The sequence below is a fragment of the Peromyscus leucopus genome, chromosome 23 (genome assembly GCF_004664715.2).
Source record: "Peromyscus leucopus breed LL Stock chromosome 23, UCI_PerLeu_2.1, whole genome shotgun sequence".
NCBI lineage: Eukaryota > Metazoa > Chordata > Mammalia > Rodentia > Cricetidae > Peromyscus > Peromyscus leucopus.
This window is the reverse complement of record NC_051082.1, coordinates 35,758,040-35,785,781: the sequence shown is the minus strand read 5'-3', so window position 1 is coordinate 35,785,781 and position 27,742 is coordinate 35,758,040. Positions and strand designations below refer to the sequence as shown.

At 47.8% G+C, this 27,742-nt stretch overlaps 1 protein-coding gene and 1 long non-coding RNA gene across 4 annotated transcripts in view; one reads left to right on the top strand and one right to left on the bottom strand.

Moving 5' to 3' along the window:
- The window catches only part of Insr (insulin receptor), a 138,128-nt gene that overhangs the window by 9,318 nt on the left and 101,068 nt on the right, over positions 1-27,742 (top strand). For all 3 annotated transcript variants that reach the window (XM_028857383.2, XM_037198401.1, XM_037198400.1), the window contains exon 2: positions 12,400-12,951. In XM_028857383.2, the coding sequence (XP_028713216.1) occupies positions 12,400-12,951 (552 nt within the window). The remainder of the gene's footprint in view (positions 1-12,399; positions 12,952-27,742) is intronic.
- Positions 17,036-20,538, bottom strand: LOC119086530. Its single transcript, XR_005089839.1, has 2 exons — positions 19,566-20,538; positions 17,036-17,277 (listed from the first exon to the last, which is right to left on the bottom strand). It is a non-coding gene; the product is annotated as an uncharacterized LOC119086530 (long non-coding RNA).

Genomic DNA, 27,742 nt, shown 5'->3' with positions numbered 1-27,742 from the left:
TTTGAAAGTCTGTGTGCTCAGAGATTCTTGGCCTTTATGACCACTGCTGCACTCAGCAGGAGAGCCAAGATGGAGAACCAGCCTAGATGTCCACTGACAGGTTAATGGACAAAGAAAATAGGGTCCACAACGTGGAATTTTATGCAGCCATGAGGAAAAATGTAATCATGGCATTTTCAGGAAGAGGATATAACTAGAGATCATTACGTTCAGGGAGATAAGCCAGATTCAGAAAGAGGAACACCACTCATATTCTGCCTCATATTCTCTCTCATGTATTGAATAAGAAGTATGTGGGGGGTGTGTGTGTGTGTGTGTGTGATGTATCTGTGCATAGTGTGTGTCTTTGTGTATATGGTATGTGGTATATGGTGTGTGTGTGTTTCTGTATGTAGTGTATGTGTGGTATGTGTCTATGTGTGTAGTGTGTGTGTGTGTGTGGTGTATGTTTGTGTGTGATGTATCTGTGCATAGTGTGTGTCTGTGGTATATGTGTATGGTGTGTGTGTTTCTGTGTGTGGTATGTGTCTGTGTGTGTAGTGTGTCTCTCTCTCTCTGTGTGGTGTGTTTATATAGGCGATTGTAAGGGGGAGGATGAGATCTGAAGGGAGGTAGGAAGTTAGTTGATGGAATGCATATGATGACGTCAGAGATGAGCTGGGCTGTGCTCAGTGGGTAGAGTGCTTTGCCCAGCATGCATTTGGGTTCCATGCCATCCCAGCACTCAGGAGGTGGAGGCAGGAGGATTAGAAGGACCTGTTGTTCTTGGCTATAGGGTGAGTTTTAGGCCAGCTTGGGCTACATGAGACCTTATCTCAAAAGTAAATAAACAAATGATTGTGGGCAGACACTTGGAGGAACCCAACCTGTTTTCAGGTAATTTAGGGTGTTCCACGGAGCAGAACTAACACGCAATTGGCCACAGGTGTTCCCCATAACTGTGGTGTGACAGTTTAGCTGGTCAATTTCCTATCTAGAGTTCTTTGGAATGCAAACAATTGTTTTTGCTAAAATTTTCCTCCTTATGCAGATCCTTCGTTATACCTTCTGGAAAGTTCACTCAGGGGTTCGGGCTTGAGTTTCTTTGAACAGGTTTGACCCAGCTAGTGAGTACTTCATTTACTTTGGAGTTTAACAAACTAATTTAAAAAACTTTTAAACATTTATTTGTTTATTTTGTGTGTATGGGTGCTTGTGGAGGTCAGAGGACAGCTTGCAGGAGTTGGCTCTTTCCTTCCCTCATGTCGGTCCTGGAGTTCAAAACAAGGCCGTCACGCTTGGCCGCAAGCACCCCGGCCCCCTGAGCCATCTCGCCGGTCCACAGTTGCGAGCGTTTAGAGAGCCCTGTTTTGTTTCCAATGGGGGAATTTTCTGGTCTGCCCGCTGAAGGGCGCAGCTTGACCTCTAGCTCCGTGGCAGTGCAGAGAAGACTAAAGTCTTCCCTTTTGCCTTTGTGGGAACGTGGAAAGTGTCGGTGCTTTTTACAAACTGTGTCGGTCCACAGCAGGGACAGGAAGGAGCATACAGCTCCAACACTGGGCCTGTGTGAAGTGTGTGTGTGCGTGCGTGCGTGCGTGCGTGCGTGTGTGTGTGTGTGTGTGTGTGTAGGGGGGCAGATTTTGATGTCTGTTGTCCTCTTTGATCTTTCTCTGCCTCTCATATTGGTACAGGGTCCGCCATTTGACCAGAAAGCTGGCCGATGTGGCTAGCCTAGCTAGCCAGCTGACTGTGGGTCACTCCTGTGATTTCCTTGGAGCTCCTTCCTAGATTGCAGGGGCCACTTTGCCCATCCACAGTTTAAATAGGTGCTGGGGATCTGAACTCCGGTCTTCACCCTTGCGGGAAAAGTGCTTTACTGGCTGTGACAGCTTTAATTGTCACGTTGACACCACCCAGAATCACCTGGGAAGAGTCTCAAGGAGAAATTGTCTACACTGGGTTGGTCTGTGGAGGATTGTTTTAAGTTAATTGATACCGGAGGACCCATCCACTGCGGGTGACACCATTCACTAGCAGGGGTCCTGAACTGTGTAAGAGAGGTGAAATTGAGCAAGCATGTGTGAGCTGTTTGAAGTTCCTGCCTTGACCTCCTTCCTGCAGTGATGGACCTGTAACTTGGAACTGTGAGCTAAAATAATCCCTTTCTGTGCCCTAAGTCACTTTTTTCAAGATCTTTTATAATAGCATCAGGAATTATGAAAATAAGACACATGCCGAGCCATCTCCCCAGCCTCCAGGAGAAACTCTGAGGGACACCCTTGGAGCCACATGCTGGCTTTGGCTTCTGTGTCTCTTGCCGGCTCTTTTTGATTTGGGAGGTCCTCTGGGGGCACCCGTCCGCGCGCACGACAGCTGTGTGAGAAATTTTCGGAAGGATGACGGTCTGGGTGGGGAAGGCCTGTCCCTGATCTCTCACCCCTGCTCATTCTTCGTTGCTGTGGCTTTTCTCTGTGGATAATAAAAGAGGAGCCTCTGTGTGTCTTGTGCCAGTCACCTGTCCCATTGCTGTGGTGAGTCATTTGATGAAAGTGACTTCAGGAAGGATGGGGGTGTTTTGGCTCACAGTCCATCATGGCTGGGAAGGCGTGGCAGCAGGAGCCTGAGGTAGCTGCCACATTGTATCCACAGCCAGGAAGCAGAGAGACAGCCGCTCATGCTCAGCCACTCCTCATTCAGTCCAGGAGCTGGGATGCTGCTGCTCATATTAGGGTGGGTTTTCCTACCTCAGTTAACCCAGTCTAGAAACTGCTTCACAGATGTGCCTAGACACTTCTTTCTGTGGTGATCCTAAAGCCCATCTAGTTACCATGAAGACAACCATCTCAGGGCTAGGAAGATAGCTCCCTGTTTAAAATACCTGTGAGAGCAAGGATGAAGACCACATAATTAGATCCCCAGAAGGCTCAGAAATTCTGGGTGCTCCAGTAATTCCAGTCCCAAGGCAGAGAGAAGGCAGCCGTATCATTTGGCCTGGGTTTGATTGACAGACCCTGCCTCAATGAGTAAGGTGAAAGAGGGGTCAAGGATAATTTCTGACACCAACCTTAGGCTTGCACATGTCCACGTAACCCTTCACGTACAAACATGCATGCACATACACATGCATACCGTATGCAAAGACACATGAAAATGGAAAAACAAAACAGAAAGATTAACCATCATACTTTGCATCCAGGTAATATCATTTCTTTCCTGGGCTCATGCATGACTCATGAATCGCTCAGAAGAGGAAATAGGTGTAGAGAGGGCCAGGGCTTGCTTATGGCCACATAGCTGGGAAAAGGCAGAGCTGGGACTCGAACACAGGATTAGTTCCCTTGGCCTCCGTGTGAAAAGTGACATGGATACATGGTGAACTCAGATAGCCCAGAGCCCAAACTTACAAGTACGACGAGTTTTGGTAGTGAAAGCTTTCCCAGGCTTGGCGATGACTGTTGGTAAGACAATCTGCTGTGCAAGTGCAAGGACCAGAGTTCAGATCCCCAACACCCGTGTAAAACAAAACAGAAGGACAAACCAAGCAAGAGGCAGTGTGCATCTGCACCCCCAGCACCCCAGCACTGAAAGGTGGAGACCGGAGCACTGACTAGCCTTCTAGGCGGGTCCTCTTAGCATATATAAGCTGCACAGCTCTATTTACCATGCACGCAAGTGATGCTGGATCACTTGGACCTCGCTCTGGTTGACACCTCTTAGAGATCTTTCTGTGTCGTTGAGGAGAGCTTCTTGATATGTTTTTGTAGTGTTCTGTCACATCTGCTCACAGATCCTGTTTTGTGTCGTCCTCCTCCCTACCTGTCCAGCAAGGTGGGTGGAGCCATGTCTAAGTGATTGAACAAAACCTCAGATTTCTCTTTCATAACCCATGAAACATGTAGTTTGAAAGGCAGTAGTTTTCTCTCTCTAAATTTTTTAATTACATTTATTTATGTAGAGTGCACGCGCACATGAGTGCTCACACACATGCACGCTTGCATTAAGGTACACAGGTGGAGGTCAGAGGACAGCATGTGGCCAGGGACAGAGTTTTTTTTTTTTTTTTTTTTTTGTAACATTTATTTTATTTACTTTCGTATGTATGTGTATATGCTCATGTGGCAGTCAGAGGACCTTTGGTGCCAGCTCTCCATCCACCAGGTGGGTCCTAGGAATGGAACTCTGGTCGTCAGGCTTGGCAGCAATCACCTTTGCCCACTGAGCCATATTTTTGGCTCTTACATAAAAAGTTTAAAAAAAAATTAAATTATGTGTATGAGGTCCAAATTCTGGCGGCTAGACAAAAGCCGGCATTCCCCAGGAACTTGTGGAGCTGCCCACCCCTGCCAGAAGGAGCCACTTCCCCTTACCCCTGGCGGAGGGACAGATGGCTCTCTGTGACACCAAGGTGCACGCTGGCCTCCAGGCTCCCTCAGTGTCACCGGTACCCAGCCCTTCTCACCCCCTCCCCACCCTAAGCTTCTCCAGCGCCCGGGCTTCCCTCCCCACAGCCTCTCGTCCTCCTGTAACCCCGCTGTTTCATGGTGCTCTCTCCTGCTCCTCTGCCCTCTCCTGGTCTCTGTTTGGACTTCTCCTTTGCCCGCTCTCTGTCACCCTCCTACGCTCTCCTCCTCTCTCTGTGTCGTCTGCCCCCCTCACTCTGCTCCCGTTTCTCTCCTGGCCAGGTCTGCTACTTTCTGCTCTGGACTTTCCCAGACACCTCTGGCTGTTCTCTCTTATCTACCGAAGACCTTCCCCTCCGCCATGCTATGGGCGGTCATGTCTTCAGTTCCTACAGTGTGTCTGCTTTTGGGCCTGTGACCATGTGTGGGTAGGTGCCCTGAGACATGTGACCGTGTGTGTGTAGGTGTCCTGAGACATGTGGCCATGTGTGCGTAGGTGCCCTGAGAGGTTAGAGGTGTTGGGCTCCCCCTGGAGCTCATAGATGGCTATGAGCCACCCAACAAGGGTGCTGGGAATCAAACTTAGGTCCTCTGCAGGACCAAGTTGTCTCTTCAGCTTATTATTATTATTTTTTTATATGCTGGTGTAGTCTGTGTATGTGTGAGCACATGTGTGTGCGCGGAGGCCAGAGGTTGACATCAGGATATCTTCTCTATAATCACTTTCTACCTTATTTGTTGAGATGAGGTTAGAGGTAACTGTTTCAGTTAGGTCTGACTGTCCAGTGACCCCTGTGACCTGCCTCTCTGTCTTCCCAGTGCTGGGACCACAGGCGTGTGTGGATTTTATGTGGGTATGGCTACTCATGCCTGCTCTGTATGCACTTTACCAACAAACTGTTTCCCTAGTCTGTAGGTGTATGTTTATTTGCTTATTTATTAATATTCTTCTTCTTATTATTATTACTATCATCATTTTTATTATTTTTGGTTTTTGGAGACAGGGTTTCTCTGTGTAGTTTTGGTGCCTGTCCTGGATCTTCGCTCAGTAGACCAGGTTGGCCTCGAACTCACAGTGGTGGGGCACACCTTTAATCTGCTCGGGAGGCAGAGGCAGGCTTATTTATTTTTGACACTATGTCTCATGCAGCTCAGGCTTGTCCAGATCTCACTGTGTAGCAGGAACCCCTGAGTGCTTGAACCCATGCCTCTCCTGCTCCACCTCCTGAGTGCGGGGATAACCTGCATGCACCACCATGCCCAGTTGATGTGGTGCTGGGGAGGGCATCCAAAACATCTCTGTGTGCTAGGATCAGTTCAAGATCACCTTTGGCTTGGTAGAAAGTTTGAGGCCAGCCTGGGCTTCATGAAACTCTACCTTAGTATCATCATTATCAACAACAGAAGCAATAAAGTTAAGAGAAAAAAAGAAAAAAAAGAAAATTGAGTGGGGTGTGATACCATAGCTGTCATCCCAGCTCTGAGGAGACTGAGCTAGGAGGATCTTGGGTTCGAGGCTAGCCTGGGCTACATAACAAGACCTAGTCTCAAAGACTGAGTATTTTGCCTGCATGTATGTATTACACCATGTGTATGCCAAGTGCCTGTGGAGGTCAGAAGAGGGCGTTGGATCCTCTGGGACTGGAGCTGCCATGTGGGTGCTGGGAATCAAACCAAGTCCTCTCTCTGCAAGAGCAGCCAGTGTTCTTAACTGCTGGGCCTTCTCCAGGCCCTTTATTAAACCTTGAAGCATCCGTCATTCCCACCCACAGGGGCAGATTTGGGGCTTAAGCTGCTGGAATTCCTACAAGAATTTCTGGTGCCAATTCTGGTATCTTCTGGATATTTTTTCTGTTCCAACAGTAAATTGCTCTATTGTTTTCCACTCACAGGGACACATCAGGCTTTAATGAGTTAAGAGTTAGATTTACAGAGAGATTAAAAAAGCAAAGTGCTTGTTTATTGCCCCTGCAATTAGATCCTTTTAATCTTTATTTATAGTAAGGTAAGTGAGACAGAGTTTACATGCTGTATAGTTCTTCCAGCTCAAGCACGAAATTTGGTAGTTTTGAGTGTATTCACAGGATCGTGCAACAGTCACTGTAGTGTTAGAGCGATTTCATGATTTTTCCCTCGCCCAGGTCCTACCAGATCCTCCCCACCTCCGACCCACCCAAGTCCATGCTCTTTTTCTCTCTTTAAAAAACAGACCAAAACAAAACAAAAAACAACTTCCCCAGCAAACCCCACAAAAACACGAAAATGAAACCCAAAATCAACAAAGACTAATAAGACAAAAAATGCCCAAACAAAGAAAAGAGACAAAAAAAAAAAAGTCTACAAAAATGCCATTGAGTTCGTTTTGTGTTGGCCAACTACTCCTGAGCATGGGGCCGACCCTGAAGTGTGGTTCCCCCTCTCAGTGCTGGGACTCAGTCTGCATTGAACCTGTGCGGGCCCTGTGCCGACTGCCGAGGTCTCTGTGAGTTTGTATGTTCTTCAGTCCTGTTGTGTCTGGAAGACACTGTTTTCTTGGAGTTGTCCATCACCTCTGGCTTCTACAGTCTTTCTGCTCAGCTCCCTGGCCCCTGACGGGAGGGGTGTGACATCCCACTTAGGGCTGAGTGTTCCAAGGTCTCCCATTCTCTGCACGTGGTCTACTTGTAGCTCTCTGATTAGTTCCCATCTACTGCAGGAGGAAACTTCTCTGATGATGGCTGAGTGAAGCCCTGAGTACGTCATTAGGAGTCGCTTTATTGCTATATTCTAGCAGAATTACTGTTTTAGGTTTTCCCCTAGGTCCACGACCTGTCTGGTCTCAGGTTCTCGGCCACGTTAGCGTTTTCAGGTATGGATTCCTTCTTGTGGAGCGGACCTTCAATCCACTCCCATGGCGATTGTGCCTCTACACACCAGTGCACCAGAGACCACCCGTGTGTCACTCCCCGGTGTGTCCACCCTGTTATTTTGAGGCAGGGTCGCATTGAACCTGGAGCTCACTGTTGAAGGTAGGCTGGCCTGCCTGTGGGCCTCCAGGATCTTCCTGTTTCTGCCTCCTCCCCAGCACTGGAATTATGTGTATGCATCTGTGCTTGCTTTTTTTTTTTTTTTAAATATGGGTCTTGAGGATGGAACACAGCTCTTCATGTTTGTTCAGCCAGGACTTTACTAACTAGCCTTTTCTCTTTCTCTTTTGTGTCTGTGGTGCATGGACGTGTATCTGCATGTTAGCGTGTGTATGAGTGCATGTATCTGTGCTTATGTGTGGAGGCCAGAGGTTGATGTTGCATGCTTCCTTGAGGCAAGTGAGGCAGGGTCTCTCATTTGAATGCACAGCTCACCTGTTCATCTAGTTTATCAAGCCAGCTTGTTCTGGGCATCTTCCTCCTCATCCCCAAGGGCTGGGATTACCAGGCAGGCTGTCATCCCTGCCTGTCATTTATGGGGTGCTGGAATCAGAACTCTGCTCCTCACGTTTGCAGGACAAGTGTGTTACCACTTGGCTGTGTCCCTGGCCCTTGACCAAGTCCTTGCAACATGGCTTGCTCTCTCTATTCAGCCCAGGACCCCAGCCCATGGGATGGCGCTGCCCACATTCGGGGAAGGTCTTCCCATCTCAGTTAACCATTGTAGAGACTTCCTTGCAGACGCAGGCTTGTCCCCTGGGTGTTTCTAGATCCTGTCCACTTGTCAATCAAGATTAACCTTGACACAATACATCTATGGGGCTCTGCCTGTCAGTATAGTTCTTCCGGCTTGGAAGCCATTGGGGTGGCAGGAACATCAGACCTGCTTGGTGTGACTACGTGGGGTTTGAGCTGGTATCCTGGTCTCTTCAAAGCTGTCTCCCCGGCTTCCCCTCTGCAGGGGCCTCCTGCTCCATTCAGAGCCTGGCTGGCAAGTATCTTGGGCAGCAGGGCGGTTTTACTGTTGCCCGGGGCTGGGACTTCTAACTTCCTCATGAATACGCGTGTGGCTTCTCTGTTAATAGAGTTTAATGTGCTGCTCTATGTGGGTTATGAGGCAAGAGCACCAATCCAAGAGCTTCGGGACGTACTTCCCCAAGTCACTTTTGCACACCACTCTCAGATTAGATTCCCTTGGCCCGTGTGTGTGTGTGTGTGTGTGTGTGTGTGTGTGTGTGTGTGTGTACTTACACATATGTGCACATCCCTGTGGAGGTCAGATGGCAACCTTGGGTGTCCCTGTTTTTTCCAGACAGGGTCTCTCACTGGCCTGGACCTTGGTAGCCTGGCTAGCCAGTGATCTCCAGGGAGCCGCTGTCTTTTCCCAGTACAGAAATGATAAGTGCTCACCAAGGGATGGAATTTAGGTCTTCAGGCTTTCAAGGCCGCACTTCATCCATGGAACTATCTCTCCAGCTTGGATTCTTTTCTTTTGAAACAGGGTTTCATTATTTTGCCTGGATCAAACTATCTGTTCCTTCTACCTTAGTTGGGAATGTGTGTGTGTGTGTGTGTGTGTGTGTGTGTGTACATGTGTGTCCCACAGTGAACATGTGGAAGTCAGAGGATGTAAGAGGCTCAGGGATCGAACTCCAGCTGTCAGGTCTGGTAGCAAGCACCCTTACCTGTTGTTCCATCTCAGTGGCTCCAGGGTGGATTCTAAAGTGTGGGTGGCTTCTGAATGACGCTGAGGGATGGTGACCTGGAGCTAAGCAGAGTGTGGTGGTCACACCTGTGATTTGCAATGCTTGGGAGGTTGAGGCCTGGAGTAGCCAGGAGGAGCCTCGGGAGCATGGGGACAGAGGAGGAAGGGGGAGAGGATGAGGAAGAAAAGGAAAAGAAGCTGGGGAGACGTCTCTGTCAATAAAAGACTTGCCTTGCAAGCGCGAGGAACTGAATTTGCTCCCCAGAACCCAAGAATCCAGTAGTGGTGGCTCATACTTGTAATCGTAGCTAGGGTGGAAGAGACGGAAGGATTCCTGGGGCTCACGGACCTGCTAGCTCAGTCTACTCAGTGAGCGTCCGTCTCTAAAAGATCGCGGGAGGCATCTGAGGAAGAAGGACACCGTGTCTTTGGCTGGGGGTGGAGGTGGGGGTTTCGAGTGCACACGACAGATTCACCCAGAGATGTGTGTTACATGTTTGGAGGAAATCAGCATCAACACAGGTAACATGAACTGAGCACCTACTGTCTCTTGTCTTAAATGCATCGTCTCCTTTATTGATCCTGACAGGCCATATGACACTGGGGACCAGGAGTTTTGTACTTGTCTGGCGGAGTCACTGTTTAGCACGCTGTTCTAGTTTGTCTACTGTTGCTTGGATAAACACCATGGCCAAAAGCAAGCCGGGAAGGAGAGGTTTATTTCATTTTGCGGCTTGTTGTCTATGATGAGGTGACGTCAAGGCAGGACCTGAAGCAGAGACCATGGAGGAACACTGCTTGCTCTTCCTTGGCTTTCTTAGACAATCCAGGACCACCCACCTGGGGGTGGCACTACCCAGAGTGGTCTGGGTCCTCCCACACCAGTCAATCATCAGTCAAGAAAATGCCCCCCAGGCTTGCTTGCCTCCAGGGCAGCCTGATGAAGGCAGTTTCTAAATTGAGATCCCCTCTTCCCAGATGACTCACGCTTGTTTCAAGTTGACAAAAACTAGCGAGCACACATGGCTTAAGGGATGGAGGGTTTTTAGGAATATTGAGGATTGTGGTTGTGAAGTGTGCCCGGCCATGGGAAGCCATGGAGGGGTTGGAACTTGGCAACCACACCACTCTTAGGAGAGTCAGCACTCACTTTACGTTTGAGTGAAGAGGTGGAGGTTGGGTTTCCTGGGAAGCGCTTGCCACACCCAGGTAAAAGGTAATTAGGCCTTGATTGGCCGCCGGGAGGGCAGGCCAAGGAAGCAGAGCCAGCCAGGGAGGAGGGTGAACACAAAACAAAGACATTCAGTTTTTCCTTGCCCAGTTCTGATGTGAGGACAGTTTCCTGCCAGTCTTCTTCTGAAGAACTTCCATGCGGAGGCTCAGGGACGCCGGGCTGGGGTCGCTGCCCTTTCCTCTGCACTTGACATCTTACCCAACCCTCCTGTTGAGACGATTGCCTCATAGATAGGGTGATGATTATGTTAAGGCTTCTAACTGGGCCTGCCAAAGGACTTACGTTCTTTGCCTTTTGAAAGGAATTATTTAGGCATGGTTGCTTTACAGTGGGAGCCATTCATCGGGGCTGGCTCAGGAACTTGAAATGCAGAGCCCACAGTGGGTGACCACAGAGCTGGCACTGGTCCTGATTGAGGTGTCCCCATCTTCTCTAATGGGGACTGGACAGGGCCTTGTGCACAGTAGACAGGGGCCTCTACCCCTGAACCACGCCCCATCTCCTCAGTGGGAGATTCTAGGCAGGGGCTCTACCCCTGAGCCACACCCCAACTGTCACTGGGAGATTCTAGGCAGGGGCTCTACCCCTGAACCATGTCCTCCAGCCTAGTCCGTGTATCACAGGTTATCCTCAAACTCGTAATCCTCCTGCCTCAGCCTCTTGATCACGGGGGTTACAAGCAGCCACCACCCCTAGCACACCATGCAGCATTCTCTCTTCATCCACTGATGGACATTTATGGCAATGGCTGTTATCAGAATGATAAGAAACAACAAATGCTGGTGAGACTGTTACGGAAGGGGAGCACTTACATACTGTTGATGGGAACGTCTGCTGGTCCAGTCATTGGGAAACCAGTACAGAGGCGCCTCAAAGCCTGGAAATAGATCATCCTTTACTAGGCACCTCCCCAAAGTTCACGGAATCTGGATATGGAGGAGACACTTGCTCATGTCACAGACCGGGTACTGTCACTAGCAACCAGGAAGACTGTCAAGGAGCCCTGTTCTTTTCCTCCATTAAGTCTTTTGATTGGTGTGCGGAAGGAGGGGTTTCAAGCTGTGCCACTTTACGTGTCTATGATTTTAACGTGCTCATCACCTCTGCCCCATTATTCTTGCTTGGCCCTGTGCCCACCCACAGGTGTCTTTCTTCACCTCAGCCGCCGTCCTTCCTGCTTCTGTCATGCGCATACATAATACACACACACACACATACACACACACACACACATACACATTCACACACACACATACACACACATACACATGCACACACATACACACACACATACACACACATACACATACACACATACACACATACACACACATACATACACACATACACATGCACACACACATACATACACACACATGCACATATATAACATATGTAATTATTTCATTCTGTCTGTCTAATACTTCATTGTGCCTATATGTCACATTTTCTTTGTTATCTGTTATTATTATTATTTTTTGAGACAGGGTCTCAAATAGCCCAGGCTGGCCTCTTGTTATGTAGTTGAAGATGACTTTGAACTCCTGACCCTCCTGTCTCTACCTCCTAAATGATGAGATTATAAGTGTTGTCCCACCATGTCCAGTGTGTGCTCGGTATTCAACTGAGGGCTTCATGCATGCTGGGCAAGTGGTCTACAGCTGAGCCATAGTCTGGTTCCCATCTATCGATTGCTTGTTTCCTAACTTAGCTATTGAGAAGATGTCTACACACAATATTTGCCACATTTTCTTTATCTGTTTATCTGTTGACAACCTCAGCTATCGTGAGCAGAGCAGCAGTGAACATAGATGTGCAGGAGTCTCTGTGATGTGCTGACCTAGAATGTTCTGGGAGATATAGCCCCTGATGTGTGTGTGTGTGTGTGTGTGTGTGTGTGTGTGTGTGTGTGTGTGTGTTAGAAGCCAAAGGTCAACTTTAAGTGACAGTTGTGCCTTAGTGGACATCCCTCCACGTTGTTTCCGAGACAGGGTCTCTTACTGGCCTGGCGTTTACTGACAGAGTATCGCAGTGAGCCCCGGGGATCCATCTGTCTCGGCATGCCCCAGCCCTCTGGTCCTCATGCCCGCGCAGCAAACATTTGCTGTCTTCCCGACTCTGGTTCCCTTCTGGGTCCCTGGCTCACCGACTTTGCTTCTATTGTCTGCCCTCTAGTGTGCCCTGGCATGGACATCCGGAACAACCTGACCAGGCTGCATGAGCTGGAGAACTGCTCAGTCATCGAGGGCCATCTGCAGATCCTCCTGATGTTCAAAACCAGACCCGAAGATTTCCGAGACCTCAGTTTCCCCAAACTCATCATGATCACTGACTATCTGCTTCTTTTCCGTGTGTATGGCCTGGAGAGTCTGAAAGACCTCTTCCCCAACCTTACAGTCATCCGAGGCTCCCGCCTCTTCTTCAACTACGCCCTGGTCGTCTTTGAGATGGTCCACCTGAAGGAGCTGGGGCTCTACAACCTCATGAACATCACTCGCGGCTCTGTCCGCATCGAGAAGAACAACGAGCTCTGTTACCTGGCCACCATTGACTGGTCCCGGATCCTGGATTCTGTGGAGGACAACTACATCGTGCTCAACAAAGACGACAACGAGGAATGTGGGGATGTCTGTCCGGGCACTGCCAAGGGCAAGACCAACTGCCCGGCCACTGTCATCAACGGGCAGTTTGTGGAACGGTGCTGGACGCACAGTCATTGTCAGAAAGGTACGTTCCATGCTAAGCTGTTCTCCCTGGTCCCTAGCCCCAGGGATGGCAGACTTCTGTGAAGGCTAGGTGATGAAGGCTGTAGATTGCAAACCCTAGAGTCTCCATCAAAAAATATGCTCACCCTCCTTATCTATGAGAGATACACTTCACTGTGGTGCGTGTATATTATCGTGTGTGTGTGTGTGTGTGTGTGTGTGTGTGTGTGTGTGTGTGTGTGTGTATCCATATGTATCTTTACTCTTCTGTTGCTGTGACGGAATGCTCTAACAAAAATAAACTGAGGGAGCTGGAGTATGGCTCAGCATTTGAGATCACTTCCTGTTCTTCTAGAGAACTCATGTTCAATTCCAGCACCTATATCACTGAGAAGATTCAGCACCTCTGGCCTCTGAGGGTTGTGCATGTTGTGTATGCAGACAGCAGACAGACAGACAGACAGACAGACATACACACCATGTCACTTGCTAAGAGAGTAGCAACCGTGACCAATACTGAAATAGAATAACTATAATGATATTCTCTAATAAAATCATAAGCATCATCACTCTTGCACTGGGGGAAGCCAGTAAGTGAAATGAAGGTAACTTGAATGTGGTCATCATGTCTTGACAGCTAATCTTACACTTGAAGTTGATTCACATCTCAGGTGTGGCGGAACAGGGCATCTTGAAATTTTAGTGTGCTACCCAGAAAAAGGACATGGTTGAAAACATATGAATTGAATATTCCTGGGATCTTCCATCTGATAGTTTACAGTTAACTGTGGAGTGCTGAAGACTGTGGGAGGTGAAATCTCTGGTAGGGAGAGACGAACGAGCAGACTGAATCCCGACATTGTAGTAGGCGAGCAGCCACAGTTAGGTGTCTAGACAAGGGTGTGGCTCCGATGTCAAATCTTTATTTACAGAAATAAGTAGGGGGGCAGTGAATGTTCCTGTGGTCCTCTGCTTGGTTGAGGAGTAGACTATGTAAGGGTATGGGTTTGACTTAGCATGTTTTTCTTACCTGGTTATAGAAGTCAATTTGGAAGAGATACTCAGAAAAAGAAATGTGTAAAAATTCAACTTTGATGAGAGTAGGTACATTGCTTCCTTTTTTTTTTTTTACATTTATTTATTTATTTATTTTTGTTTTTTTTTTTTTTTTGAGCATTTTTATTCTTTCGTTTTAGCTTTGTAGCTGTCGCTCACAAATGTCTTTGATGCTGGATTTTTACATTTATTTATTTTTATTGTGTGTGTCTGTGTGTCTGTGTATATGCATGCGTGTTTGTCTATGAGTGTGCACATGTATACCATGGCCCACATGGAAGTTAGAGGACAACTTTCAGGAAGAAGTTGGTCTTCTTCCACATGTGTGGGTCTAGAGGATCGAACTCAGGTAGCCAGGCTGGGGGCAAACGCCTTTACTATTGAGCTGTCTTTCGCTGCCCTTCATGTCTTTAGCCTTCTGAGTTATGAGGCACTTAGACACTTCAGTGTTTTAAAAAAGAATTTGGCTGTTTTGGGGTTCAAGCTTTACTTTATTATTTTTTTAATAATCTTCATTTTACATATATGGGTATTCTGCCCGAATGAATGTCTTTGTATCTCACATGTGCCTTTAGACGCCAGGAGAGGGTGTTGGATCCCCTAGAATTGTAGTTACTCGTGGTTGTGAGCTGCCTTGTGGGTGCTGGGAACTGAACCCAGGTCCTCGGCAGGAGCAGCGTGTGCTCTTAACCGCTGAGCCATCTCTCCAGCTTCGTGTTTGTTTCTTTTAGGCTTGTTTTCCAGAAATGAAGTTTCTGGGTCAGAGGCTCCTGATCTGGATTGCCTAATGGCTTTCCAGAAATGTAGGACCTGTGGACTGGACTCCCAGCCTTGGAGAGAGCTGGCCTTGGATTGTTGTTGAAAAAAATCTTTCACAAAGTCCTGGGGTGGGTGCGAAGCCTGTACTGTGACTATTTATCTTTGTACGTGTTTGATTTCAGGGCAGAGCCTTTGGAAACATGTTTATCATTCAGTTTGTCTGTTCCTCTCTTTCCTGGTCTGCAGACCTCTGTGGGCGGGGCAGAACCTCATCTGTAATTTCCGTCTTTGATGATGGTTAATCCTTTGTCAGGTTCATTTGCGGCCCTTGTTCAGTGGAGAAGATATTCCCGTCTGTTCTGAGCTCCTGGAGAGTGAGGGTGGCGTTGATGAGGAGAGAGGACTAAGCTGCACCACTGAGCCGCGTCCCCGAGCAGCTCTCCCGGCCTCTCACGGGGGATTCTGAGCAGGGTCTCGGAGCTGACTTTCACAGGCCTTGGTTTTGCCTTACACTTAGAAAATCTCCACCCGTGAGATGGTCGCCCTGTAGCATTTCTGTTGAATATTAACTATCACCACGTAGAAAATCTTCCACTCGTCTCTCTGGGGAGCTCTCCATGTGCGTGATTCAGTGGGGATATCTGTGTGCCCCTAGAGAGTCACGGTGTGTGTGTGTGTGTGTGTGTGTGTGTGTGTGTGTGTGTGTCAATGCCGTTTGTGGCAGAATCAAGTTAGATGTGGTAGCAGTCATCCGTAACCCCAGTCCTGGGAAGACTGAGGCAGGAGGGGTTACAGATGTGAGGCCGCCCCTCGCTATAAAGTGAAACCTTGAACCCTAGAAAAAAGAAAGAAGGAAGGAAGAGACAGAGGGGAGGAGGGAGGCATTCTATTCTGAAGAAGGAGGAAATGAGGGAAAAGAGAGAAAGGAGAAAGAAGGAAGGAAAGAGAGAGCCTCCCTCCCCTTCCTGTGGCTGTTCACTGTTTCTGCCCCTTCTCCTGGACCTGGGGCATTTCTGTTCTTAGTGCTAGCTTTTATTGTGTTTTGATATCCCAGAGAGCAGTTCATTAGCTGTTTATGGCTCCGGTGACCTCATTCACATGTTGTAAAATTCCCTGGGAAGGACTGATGAATGGGAGAAAGGAGGTGGGTGGCTCAGGGGTTAGCACACCAAAGGTAGGGAGGGAGGGAGGAAATGTTATTTACTTTTGTCCCTACCTGAGCTCAAAGAAGCAGTTGAATCTTTGGACTTGTGGGTGGGATTTTTATGGGAACTCCCGAGGAGGACTCTTGGATAGTAGGAGTTGGGGGATGTCTTAGTTAGCTTTCAATTTCTGTGATAAACTCCTTGACCAAAAGCAACTTAAGGGGAGGAACGGGTTTATTTCATTTTATAGTTTATAGCCTGTTGCCTAGGGAGATCTGGGCAGGAACACAGGGCAGACCCCTGGAGGCAGGAGATGGTGCGGAGACCGGAAGGGCACAGCCCCCTGGCCTGCTTTCCTACCGAATCCAGGACCACCAGCCCTGGGGTTGGTACCACCTGCAGTGAGCTGGGCCCTCCCACATCAATCATCTCCTATGGAGACATTTTCTTAATTAAGAGTCCATCTTCCCAGTTATATCTAGGTTTTTGTCAAGTTGACAACACCCCTCCAGTATGGGGAGGAGATGAGGAGAAGACAGAGAGATGGCTGAGGGGATGAAAACATTATCCTCGGGCAGGTTTTGAGAATACTGGCAACTCAGGAGGAAGAGTTGCAGAGCTATGACCTAGAGAAGGTGTGTGATGGAGTAAAGACTCAGTAGAACCCAAGACTGCCTTTGGGCTTGGAGTTGCATGGGCCTGTGAGTTTTGGGCTAGGGCTGGGTGATGGGTCTAGATGCAGGTGGTCTGTACTCACTTGTGGGCAGCGTAGTTTCACAGGGTGGATCAGAGTCCCTGTGTGTCTGCTGAAGTAGCCAGGTTCTTGTTTGTGTTTTGAGTGCCACGAATAGATCAAAGACGTGGCTAGAAGTAGAAACAAAGGATCTGGACAATGGGAGTGGACTAGTGAGCCAAGGGAATACCTAAAAGGCACTGGACCACGAGTCACATGACCCTCTAGAGGACATTTACACAGCACCTGCCTCACCCAAGATTGTGTATCATAGACTTTTCCTTCTTCATACAAGCATACACATGAGTATGCTCACCTGGACACATGTACAACATCATACATGTGAGCGCACACACACACACACACACACACACACACACACACACACACACACAATCCCCAAGCTCCTAGGATTCACATTTTAAAAGTGCACCATCTTTTGATGAAACTTTACACCTTTTCTTCTGTCGTGCGGTTGTGACTTTGCCCAGCATTTCCATAAGGTTTATGCTATGCTCCTGGTAGTTGATAGAGATCTTGGCTATGTGGACTGCTGCTGTATCCCAGTGCTCATTTTTAAGTGACACTCACTTAACTTGCATCAGTTCCAAGGCTTAAACAGGCATGCTGATGATCCTCATACGCCAAAGAGAAGCTGCAAAGGGTTTAAGTTGGAGGTTCTCACCCGTACTAATGCTGCGGCCCTTTGATACAGTTCCTCCCAACCATAAAATCACACTCTTGCTACTTCATAATTGTAACCTTGCTACTGTTCTGAATCACAGTGTTAATGTCTGAAATGTGACCACAAAGGGGTCACAACCCACAGGTTGAGAATAACTGGTTTAAGAGCTGAAAGCTTAAAAAGTATTTTGAGATGGGCAAAGGAGGAAGGAAGGGAAAGAGACAGAACACAGTTACATAATGTTCACTGCTTTACATTGTTACGTTTTGCTATTAGTTGTTAATCCCGAACTGTGCCTAACTTATAAATTTTATCACCTCTCTGTCTATCTATCTATCTATCTATCTATCTATCTATCTATCTATCTATCTATCTAGTGTGTGTGTGTGTGTGTGTGTGTGTGTGTGTGTGTGAGAGAGAGAGAGAGAGAGAGAGAGAGAGAGAGAGAGAGAGAATGAGAGAGAATGTGGGAGTGGGAGTGTGTGTGTGTGGTGAGAGACAGACAAAGATAGAGACAGAAGCAGAGAATGTATGTGTGGGAGCACGTGTGTACCACAGTGTGCTTGTGGAGGTAAGAAGACAACTTGGGGAAGTTGGGTCTCCCCTTCCGCCGTGTGGGTCCCCAGGAAAGGAATCCAGGTGGCTAGGTAGGCTTGATGGTCAATGCCTGTACCCACTGGGCCGTCCTGCTGGCCCACCTGTGTGTTTTTTTGAGACAGGCTCTCTTACTGAACCTGGAGCTCACCAAGTTAGTTCTTCTAGCTGGCCAGCAAGCCCCAGGTGCCCTCCTGCCTCTAGCATCCACGGCTGGGGTTACAGGTGCATGCCTCCAGTCCTGCTTTCTACATGGGTTCTGGGGATTCGAACTCAGGATGTCATGCTTGCAGGCGAGCGCATTACCCCTGAACCATTTCCTCTGTCCCTAGTGTTCAGATCTTTAATGGAGACTATGCAGATTTACAGACCTGACAAGGGCACGGTTTTCTGGAAGATTCCTAGGGATGTCAATGGAAAGCTGCTGTTTTCTGTTTTTCTTTTGAGAGGATATTGTCCCAATCACTTAAGGAAGACACTGGCTAGAGGTCGAGGCACACTTACGAAGAGCTGGTTCTGGCTGGCTTGCCTGGTGACTTGGTAACTGGTCTAACTGGTTTTTCTTTGGCTTGATGAAATTCATTGACCAGTTATTTCCCATCCTGTCACTAGCTCCTTTGTGGGAGCTGAAATCTGTTCTCCGTCACTGGACACCTGGCGTGCCCCAGGGAGGTGTACCCAGCCTCTCTGTGTCTCTTCCTCCTGTGTCTGCTAGAACGCTCACTGAATGGAGGGGACATGGATGTTGGATTTCTTTCTTTCTCTCTCTCTCTCTTTTTTTTTTTTTTTTTGAGATAGCGTCTCACCGTCTTTAAACTCTTGTCAATACTCCTGCCTTCCAAGTGTCAATACTCAGTCTTCCAAGTGTCAGGAGTCCCCCATTCCTGGCTAAAACACTGATTGTGGTAAAATATATTTAGTAAGTACATTGATAATGTAATGTCACTATTCTCATGCTGTGGTTCCGGAACATTCTTATCAGCCCCTAAAAGAAATTCTATGTCCATTGTTACTCACTCCCCAATCCTGATTCCCTCTGCTCCTGGCAACAAGCAGTTAGCTTTCAAGCTGTGTAGATTCACCTGTTCTGGACCTTTCTTATCCACAGAATCAGATAATATGTAGCTTATTGTATGTTCTTTCTTTCTTTCTTTCGTTTTTCTGAATGTTCTCAGAATTCATTCACATAGTAATTTCACTAAGTCTTGATTTTTCTTATGGCTGGGTCCTGTCAGTTTTACCACTCAACCAGCATTTGTGATGTTTCCCCATTTAGTTATTTGAAATAGGGCTTCTGCAAACGTCTGTCTTCCAGATCTTCTCTGTGTCATTCCTTAGCTTTAGGTTATAAGTGAGTAACTTTTGTAGGGCTGAAGTTCAAACCAGGGTCTTGTGTATGCTAGGCAAATGTCCTGTCACTGAGCTGTATCCCCTTGGTTTTACCTGACCCAGCATCTGGATTACAGGCCACCACACCTGTCTTCTCTGTGTGTTCTGGGGATTGAACTCAGGTCCTCACAGATGCCTTACCCACTGATTCGTCTCCCCAGCCCTGATAGCTCCTCTTTAGGTAAAGTAAAATATTTATTATTTTTCATTCTTTTCAGTTTGAATTCCCCCCTTGTGATGATTAATATGGTCAACCTGACAGGATCTAGACTCACCTAGGAGACGGATCTCTGGTGTGTTCTTGGTGACGTTTCTAGATTAACCTCACTGAGAGAGGATCATTCCTTGTCTTTGGGTCCTGGACTGTGTAACAAGGAGAAAGCAAGCTGGGTATTAGCATCCATCAGCCGCCTCACCGTCCTGCGGCACGACTTCCCTGTGGTGATGGGCTGCTCCCTGCGATGTGAGCCAGGACAGGCCCTTCCTCCTCTGAGCTGCTTTTACCAGGATTTCTCTCCCATCCCGTGAGTAAAGTGAACAACACGTACCCCTTAATGTGCAGCACACTGTTGATTCTGTGTCTGTGACAGTCCCAGAACAGAGGAAGGCGTGGCTGGAGAAAGTGCAACTCAACAAAGAGACTCTTCTAGTGAGAGGAGGAACCAGGAAGGGGAAGGAACTGGCCAGGGCTGAGCGTGTCCATCTGTGGGTGACCGAGAACCAGGAATGTTTTAGTTCCTTCTTGCCTTCTTCCTCTGAGGAACAGCCTCAGCAGGGCAGAATGGGTGTGGTGGACAGGACATGGGGTGCAGGTGGTGAAGGGCTCACAGAGAAAACCCTCAGCCTGAGTTTACTTCTAGGCTGAGCTAACTTCTGATAGCCATTCACAGAAATCTTCCTGGGGCCTGTGAGGATAGCTCAGTCAGTGAAGAGGGCTGAAGTTTGATCCCCAGAGCCCAGGTATCTTAGTTCTCTTCCCATTGCTGTGATAAAATAATGGGAAGAAGCAGTTTAAGGGAGAAAGGCTTTATTTGGCTCAAAGTTCAGGTCACATCCGGCACTGAGAAGTCACGGCAGGAACTCAGTCACATCACATCTGCAGTCCAGAGTGGAGAACAATGAATTAATGTGTTCACGCTTGTGCTCAGCTCTCTCTCTCCACTGTCCTACAGACTAGGATCTGGGCCTAGGGGATGATGCCCCCCACAGTGGTAGAGTCTTCTCATGTAATGTATAATCAGGAAATCTACACACATGCTCACAGGCCAGCTTGATCTAGACAGTCTGTCGCTGAGACTCTTCCTAAGTGATTCTAGGTTGTGTCAAGTTGACAGCCAACACTAACCATCAGGCCATGTGGACACAAGCTGGGCATGGTGGTACAGGCTTGCAGGCTGAGCTCTGGGGAGGCAGGGACAGTGGGATCACTGGAGCTTTCTGGCCGGCCAGCCTAGCCTACTTGGCAAGCTCCAGGCTGGACACAGTCAGAATGTAGGGCTTCAAGACTCATCAACTCTTTAGCAATGGTGTCTGCCACCTGACAGCCATGTTTAGGGGGTTTTCTAGCGTAAAGGCGTCCTTGCTTTCCTGTGGGTGCTACTTGCTTCTTGAACTGTTTTTTTGGCATAGTGTTGGCTTTGACTGGCAAGGCTGGCTTTGTTCTGTGTCTTGGGTTTTTGCCATCTCTGTTCATGAGTGAAATTGGGCTGTGTCTTTGGTTTGTTTCATTTTGCAATCTCTTCATTAAGTTTTGTTATCTGATCTTCTAGTCACAGAAAGTGAATTAGGCAAGTTCCATTTTAAAGATTCTTAAAGAATTTTAGCATCAGAATTAATTTCACCTTGAACAACAGAGTCATTTCTTGGGAAATATTATGGTTTTAAAATCTTTGTGGGAAGGAATTTTTGAGTAACTTATTTTTTTTTTTTCCATACTGGGTGTTTGGTGAGTCTAGACTAACATATTTTTTGCTGTTGTTGTGTTTTTAAACCCATGGCTAGATCTTTTGGTCAACTTCTGCGATTCTTAGTTTCTTAGAATTAGTGAGTTTTCTAAACTGAGAGTGTGTTATTCAGTTTACCATAGCTGTGTTTCTGTGACTTAAGTCCAGCTGTGAGTGGGGGGTCTTGAAGATCACGGATATATTCATCAGTTCTGTTTATATAATAGTCCAGTAGTTACTGCTGCGAACATAATTCTTTTCACTTTGTGATTATTCTAACCTGTGCTTTTAGTTTTGTTCCTTTAGTGTGACATTTTTAGAAGACATACATATGTAAATAGTGTTTGGAATAATTTCCAAATTGTGAAATGAACAAATAAAAAAAAAATCTTATTTCATTTAACCAAGGACCTTGCATTTGAGGCTCTACCCCTGAGCCACACCCCCAGCCCCTCACTGGGGGATTCTAGGCAGGGGCTCTACCACTGATACGTACCCCTAGCTCCTCACTAGGCAGGGGCTCTAACCATTGAGCAACACCTCCAGGCCTGTTTCACTCTTTTAATGCAATTAAAGCTTTTAAGGCCACAAGTTCACTCTTTGGTTTACTGCTGTCGTCAGTCCTGGATATTTACCTTCTTGTTTTCATTGTTGTCTCGAGTCCCTGATGATATCTAACATTAATTTTGTTCCCCATTGCCACGAAGGCAGCTCTTTCAATTACGCTACATAAACGATCTTGTGTTGTTTTCATAGTTCCCCTCATGCAGTCCTTATTTCAGAGGGTATTTTCCAGCAGGTGGAGTAGGTTCAGGAAAAGTGAGCTGACTTGAGGATGTGGACACCGGGGAGCTGGGTGGGGCGAGCAGGTCCATGTTTTGTCTGCGCCTTCTCCAGTTGAGTGGCTTTGAGTCACTGCATTTTAGGGCTGAAGAAAAGTGAGCTTCCTCTGTGTCTTAGTTCATTTCTGTCCCTGTGATAAAATAGAATGACAACAGCAAGTAGGGAGAGCGGGCTGACCTCAGCTACGCCCCGGGTGACCGTCCGTGGTTGTGGGGAAGTCAGACAGCTGATCGTCTCATCGAGGTGAAGAGCAGAGCAATGTCTGCTTGCTTGGTCTGCCCTGTTCCTCTGACGCGGCACAGTTCAGGGCCCCTGCTTAGGGGGATGATGCTGCCCCTATCAATGAACTTAATTAGGATAGTCGCCCTCAACACACACAGACACACACAGACACACACAGACACACACAGACACACACAGACACACAGACACACACAGACACACAGACAGACACACAGACAGACACAGACAGACACACAGACACACACACAGACACACAGACACACACAGACACACACAGACACACACACAGACACACACAGACACACACACAGACACACACACACAGACACACACACAGACACACACAGACACACACACAGACACACACACAGACACACACACAGACACACACACAGACACACACACAGACACACACAGACACACACACAGACACACACACACACAGACACACACAGACACACACACAGACACACACAGACACACACACAGACACACACACAGACACACACACAGACACACACAGACACACAGACACACACACACACACAGACACACACAGACACACAGACACACACACAGACACACACAGACACACAGACACACAGACACACACACAGACACACACACACACAGACACACAGACACACACAGACACACACACACACAGACACACAGACACACACAGACACACACACACAGACACACACACAGACACACACAGACACACAGACACACACACACACACACACACACAACACAGACACACACACACACACACACACACACACACACACACACACACACGCCAGTCTAATGTAGACAATCTCTCATTGAGACTCTTCCCAGGTGACTCCAGCTTGTGTCAATTTGTTGGTTAAAGCTAATCCTCGCTTCGTGCGGTGGGTTATCAAAGTTTCTTTTTGATGAGCTTTAAAAAGGTTTCATATTTTTATTGTAGACGGAGTCTCAGGTAGCCCAAGTGGTATTTCCTAGGTATTTCGACTGGCTTTGAACTCCTGATCTTCCACCTCCTCGGTGCAGGGATGACAGGTGTGCACTGTACACCCAGAGTGATGTCGTTCTGGGACGGGAACCAGGGTCCCCTGCCTGCCGGGCCAGGGCTCTACCACTAAAGTTTATCCCCAGCCTTTGGATTTTTCAGACAGACTTTCTCCTTGTAGCTCAGGCTGGCCCAGTACTGGGTATAACTGAGGATGACCTTGAACTTTCTGATCTTCCTGCTTCCACCTCCTGAGTACTGAGATGATAGATATGAACCACCAGCCCCATTTTATATTATGCCAGGCATGGAATCCGGGTCCTTAGACATGCTAGGCAGGTACCTACCACCCGAGCCACAGCCTCAGAGTGCACCCCCCCCACACACACACACACTGTACTCTTGTAAAGTTTTTTTTTTGCATGGTGGGCTCAATTATGAGCCAGAGGTTCTGGGTTGAAGAATTGTGTGCGGCTTTTTGTGACTGACTGTTCAATCGACTTCAGTGGATATATTCCACAGGAGTAGGAGCAGTAGGTGAATTCTGAATTCACATTTGGAGTATGCAGCTGTCCAAGGGGAGCACTAATTTCCTCCAGTAAATGGAGTAAGAATTCTCCGCCCAGACGCCTGGCTTTGTGGGGCTGCCAGGGCATGTGTTTACAAAACCACTTTCTCTTTTTCTCTTCTTGTGTTTGTGGTTTTATGGTCTGGGTTTCCAAGCTCTCGCCCAAGGCTGAGTGTGACCTGTCAGTCCACCTGCCCTGTGGCCTTCTGGTCTATTTCTGGCCTCCAGCGTGAGCTTGCTGAAAAGCCAGGATGACTTAGGGTGATGTCACACAGACTTTTCTTTAGAAGGGCGCTGTGACTCATCTTTGTATTTAACGGGTCTGTGTCACGTTAGAAGTATGGACGTAGTAGTTTTTGTTTGAAATCTAATAAGGGAGTTTGAATCTGCCATCTGGAGGCTGTGTTCCTTCTGTTCTTTTTATTGTTTTTGACAAAGACTAGTGTTGAGGGGCAGGAAATGGGTTTTGCAATATTGCTGACATCGGCCCAGAGGGTCTGTCCTCTTTCCTCAACTTTATTTTTTTCTGCAAGCCAGAGACAGATATGAAGCAGCTGTGCTTGGCAGGTCTGGCTTTGTATTTTTTTATGTTTAATTATGTGTGTATGTTAGAGTCTCACGTGGCCTGGCTGGCCTTGAACTCACTGCATAGTTGAGCCTGGCTTTGAATGCCTGATCAGCCAGCCTTTATCTCTTAATTCTGCCCTAGGATCACAGGTGTGTGTCACAATGTATGGCTATATTTATTTATATATATTTACAATTACTTGTGTGTGTGTGTGTGTGTGTGATGGGGGTGCGATGGGGGATCATGCTAAGGCGTGTGTGTGTGTGTGTGTGTGTGTGTGTGTGATGGGGTGGGATGGGGGATCATGCTAAGGTGCGTGCGTGTATGTGTGTGTGTGTGTGTGTGTGTGTGTATGTGTGTGTGTGATGGGATAGGGGATCATGCTAAGGTGTGTGTGTGTGTGTGTGTGTGTGTGAAATGGGGTGGGATGGGGAATCATGCTAAGGCGTGCGTGCGTGTGTGTGTGTGTGTGTGTGTGTGTGTGTGTGCGTGCGCGCGCGCGTGTGTGTGTGTGTGTGTGTGTGTGTGATGGGGTGGGATGGGGGATCATGCTGAGGCATTTGTGTGTGTGTGTGTCTCTGTGTGTGTCTCTGTGCGTGTGTGCGCGCGCGCGCGCGCGTGTGTGCATGTGGTGTGTATGTGTGTGTGCGTGTGTGCGTGCGTGCGTGCGTGCGTGCGTGCGTGCGTGCGTGTGTGTGTGTGTGTGTGTGTGTGTGTGTGTGTGTGTGTGTAGACCATTTGTAGCAGTCATTCAGCTCTTTCCTGTCATGTGGGTCTTAGGGGTTGAGCGCTCATCTCAGGCTTGGTTATAAGCATCTTTACTTGCTGATCCATCTTACTGCAACTTTATTTTTAAATATTGATTGATTGATTGATTGACTTGGCATCTCACTGTGTGGCTCAGTGGTCTTGAGTTCCTGGGCTCAAGGGATCTTCCAGCCTCAGCTTCCGGAGTACCTAAGATTACAGATGTGTGCCACCATGTTAGCAGGAGTCTCTCTGTGTCTCTGTCTGTCTGTCTCTCTCTGCCTCTCTCTCTCTCTCTCTCTCTCTCTCTCTCTCTCTCTCTCTCTCTCTCTCTCTCTCTCTCGTGTGTGCATGCATATAGAGACAAGAGGATAATCTTAGGATAATCTTAGGTGTTGTTTTTCCTCAGCTACCTCTATCTCATTTTATTTTTAAAATTTATTTTGTGTTAATGAGTATTTTGTAGGCATATACATCAATCAGTGCACCATGTGTGTGCCTGGTGCTCACAGAGGCCAGAAGAGGGCATTGGATCCCCTGGAACTGGAGTTACAGACAGGTGTGAGCTGCCATATGGGTTCTGAGATTTGAACCGGGTCCTCTGGAAGAGCAGCAGCCAGTGCTCTTAACCACTGAGCTATCTCTCCAGCCCTCCACCTTGCTTTTTGAGACAGTTTCTTGCTGAACTTGGAGCACACTAGTTAAGCTAGGATGGCTGGTCTTCAAGCCCCAGGGCCTTCTTGTTTTTGTCTCCAGGTGCTGAGATCACAAGCACATGCCACTATGCCTGACTTTGTTGGTGTCACATGTCACCATTGTTTTCTCCTCCCACCCCCTAAAGAACCATGATTTCTGGGGTTGAACTCAGGTCTTCACAATCTGGTGGCACATCCTTTAGTCACTGAGTTAACCCTCCTTCCATTTTCTAGGCCATATTTTAAATTTCAAAAAAACATTTACGAGTCAAGGCATGCATACCTTTTAGTTGTACAGTTTTATACTACAGCTTTTGTGCTGGAGAAGGGAGAACCAGAGGTTTAGAATATTTTCATATTTATGCACTTATTTACCTATTTGTTTATCTTTGGGTGTGGTGTCTGTGACGGTTGGTTTTCATTGTCAACTTGATACAGTCTACAAAGAGAGTCTCACTGAGGGACTGTCTACTTTGGATTGGCCATGGGGGGTTGTCCTAATTGCGTTAGTTGATGCCACTGTGGATAGTAGTATGATGTCCTGAGCTTGGGTCCTGACTGGAGAAGAACGGCGAAGGTAGCTGAGCATAGCATGCGTGCATTTGTCTCTGTTCTGCACCGAGGATGTCAGCAGCTGCTTCAGATTCCTGCTGTGTTGATTTCTCCAGCCGTGGACTGTAACCAGGAACCAGGAGCCAAATAAACTCCCTGCTTCCCTGAGTTGCTGTTGTCAAGGCGTTCAGTCCTAGCAGCAGAAATGAAACTGGAAAGCTGTGTGGGTGGTTTCTTTGCGGGTCTTGAACTCTTCGGCTCAAGCCACCCTGCCAGTTCTGTCTCCAGAGGATCCCAAGGCCTGCCTCAAACTATTTTCAAATTGCATTGATCACTACTGTGGTTTGAAGACGCAGCATCCCTGATAGACTCACGGGTTTGAACATGTGGTCCTCACTGGGGTCTCAGTTTGGGAAGGATGGAGGAAGTGGGTTGCTGGAGATGGGTCCTGAGGTTTTATATCGTGGCCCTACTTCCTGTCCTCTCTGTTTCCAGTTCCTAGCTGCACACGCTTGTCCCTCTGCAGCTGCGAGCTGCTGTGCCTGCCCCTCCACGGTGGGCTGCACCCCTCTAAGCTGTGAGCCCAGACGAACCCCCTCCTCCCTTCACTTGCTCCTTGTCACACGGAGAGGAGCGAAATCACTAAGAGTACATTTTAGGATTTCTTACTGGCTGTTTTTCCTAATTAAAAAAAAAAAAATGGAGGCTGGAGGTGTGCCTCACCAACAAAGCCCATGCATGTAGCATGATTGACCAACTCTACCACTTAAAAAAAAAGTCCTCAATACAGTGGCTGGGGAGGTGGTTCGGTGGCTAAGAGCACTTGCTGCCAAGCTTGAGGGCCAGAGTTCAGCTCCCCGGCACCCATGTAAAAAGCCAGATGTGGCCATGTGCACCTCTGTAACTCCATCTCTATGGGGGATGGAGGCAGGAGGATGACCAGAGCTCTATGGCTGCCAGCTTAGCTCTGGGTTCAATGAGAGACTCTCTCTATGGGAATAAAGTGGAGAGATAGAGCAGACCACCCGATACCTTCTTCTGGTCCAAATGCTTTGCATGGGTGTGCAGGGCTGCATACATGTATGCATACCCCCCATAACCCCTCCCCATACACGGTACTGCCCCAGCCCCCCAACCCACACCATTTATTATGTCTTTAAAAATTTATATTCTTTGTTTTATAACTTGTCTTTTATTTCAGAATTATAGGTGAAATTATGATATCACTAGCTGGGTGTGTGTCTTTCTAGATAGTTTGGGAGGCTGTCGCAGCATGGGTGTGTGGGTGTGTGG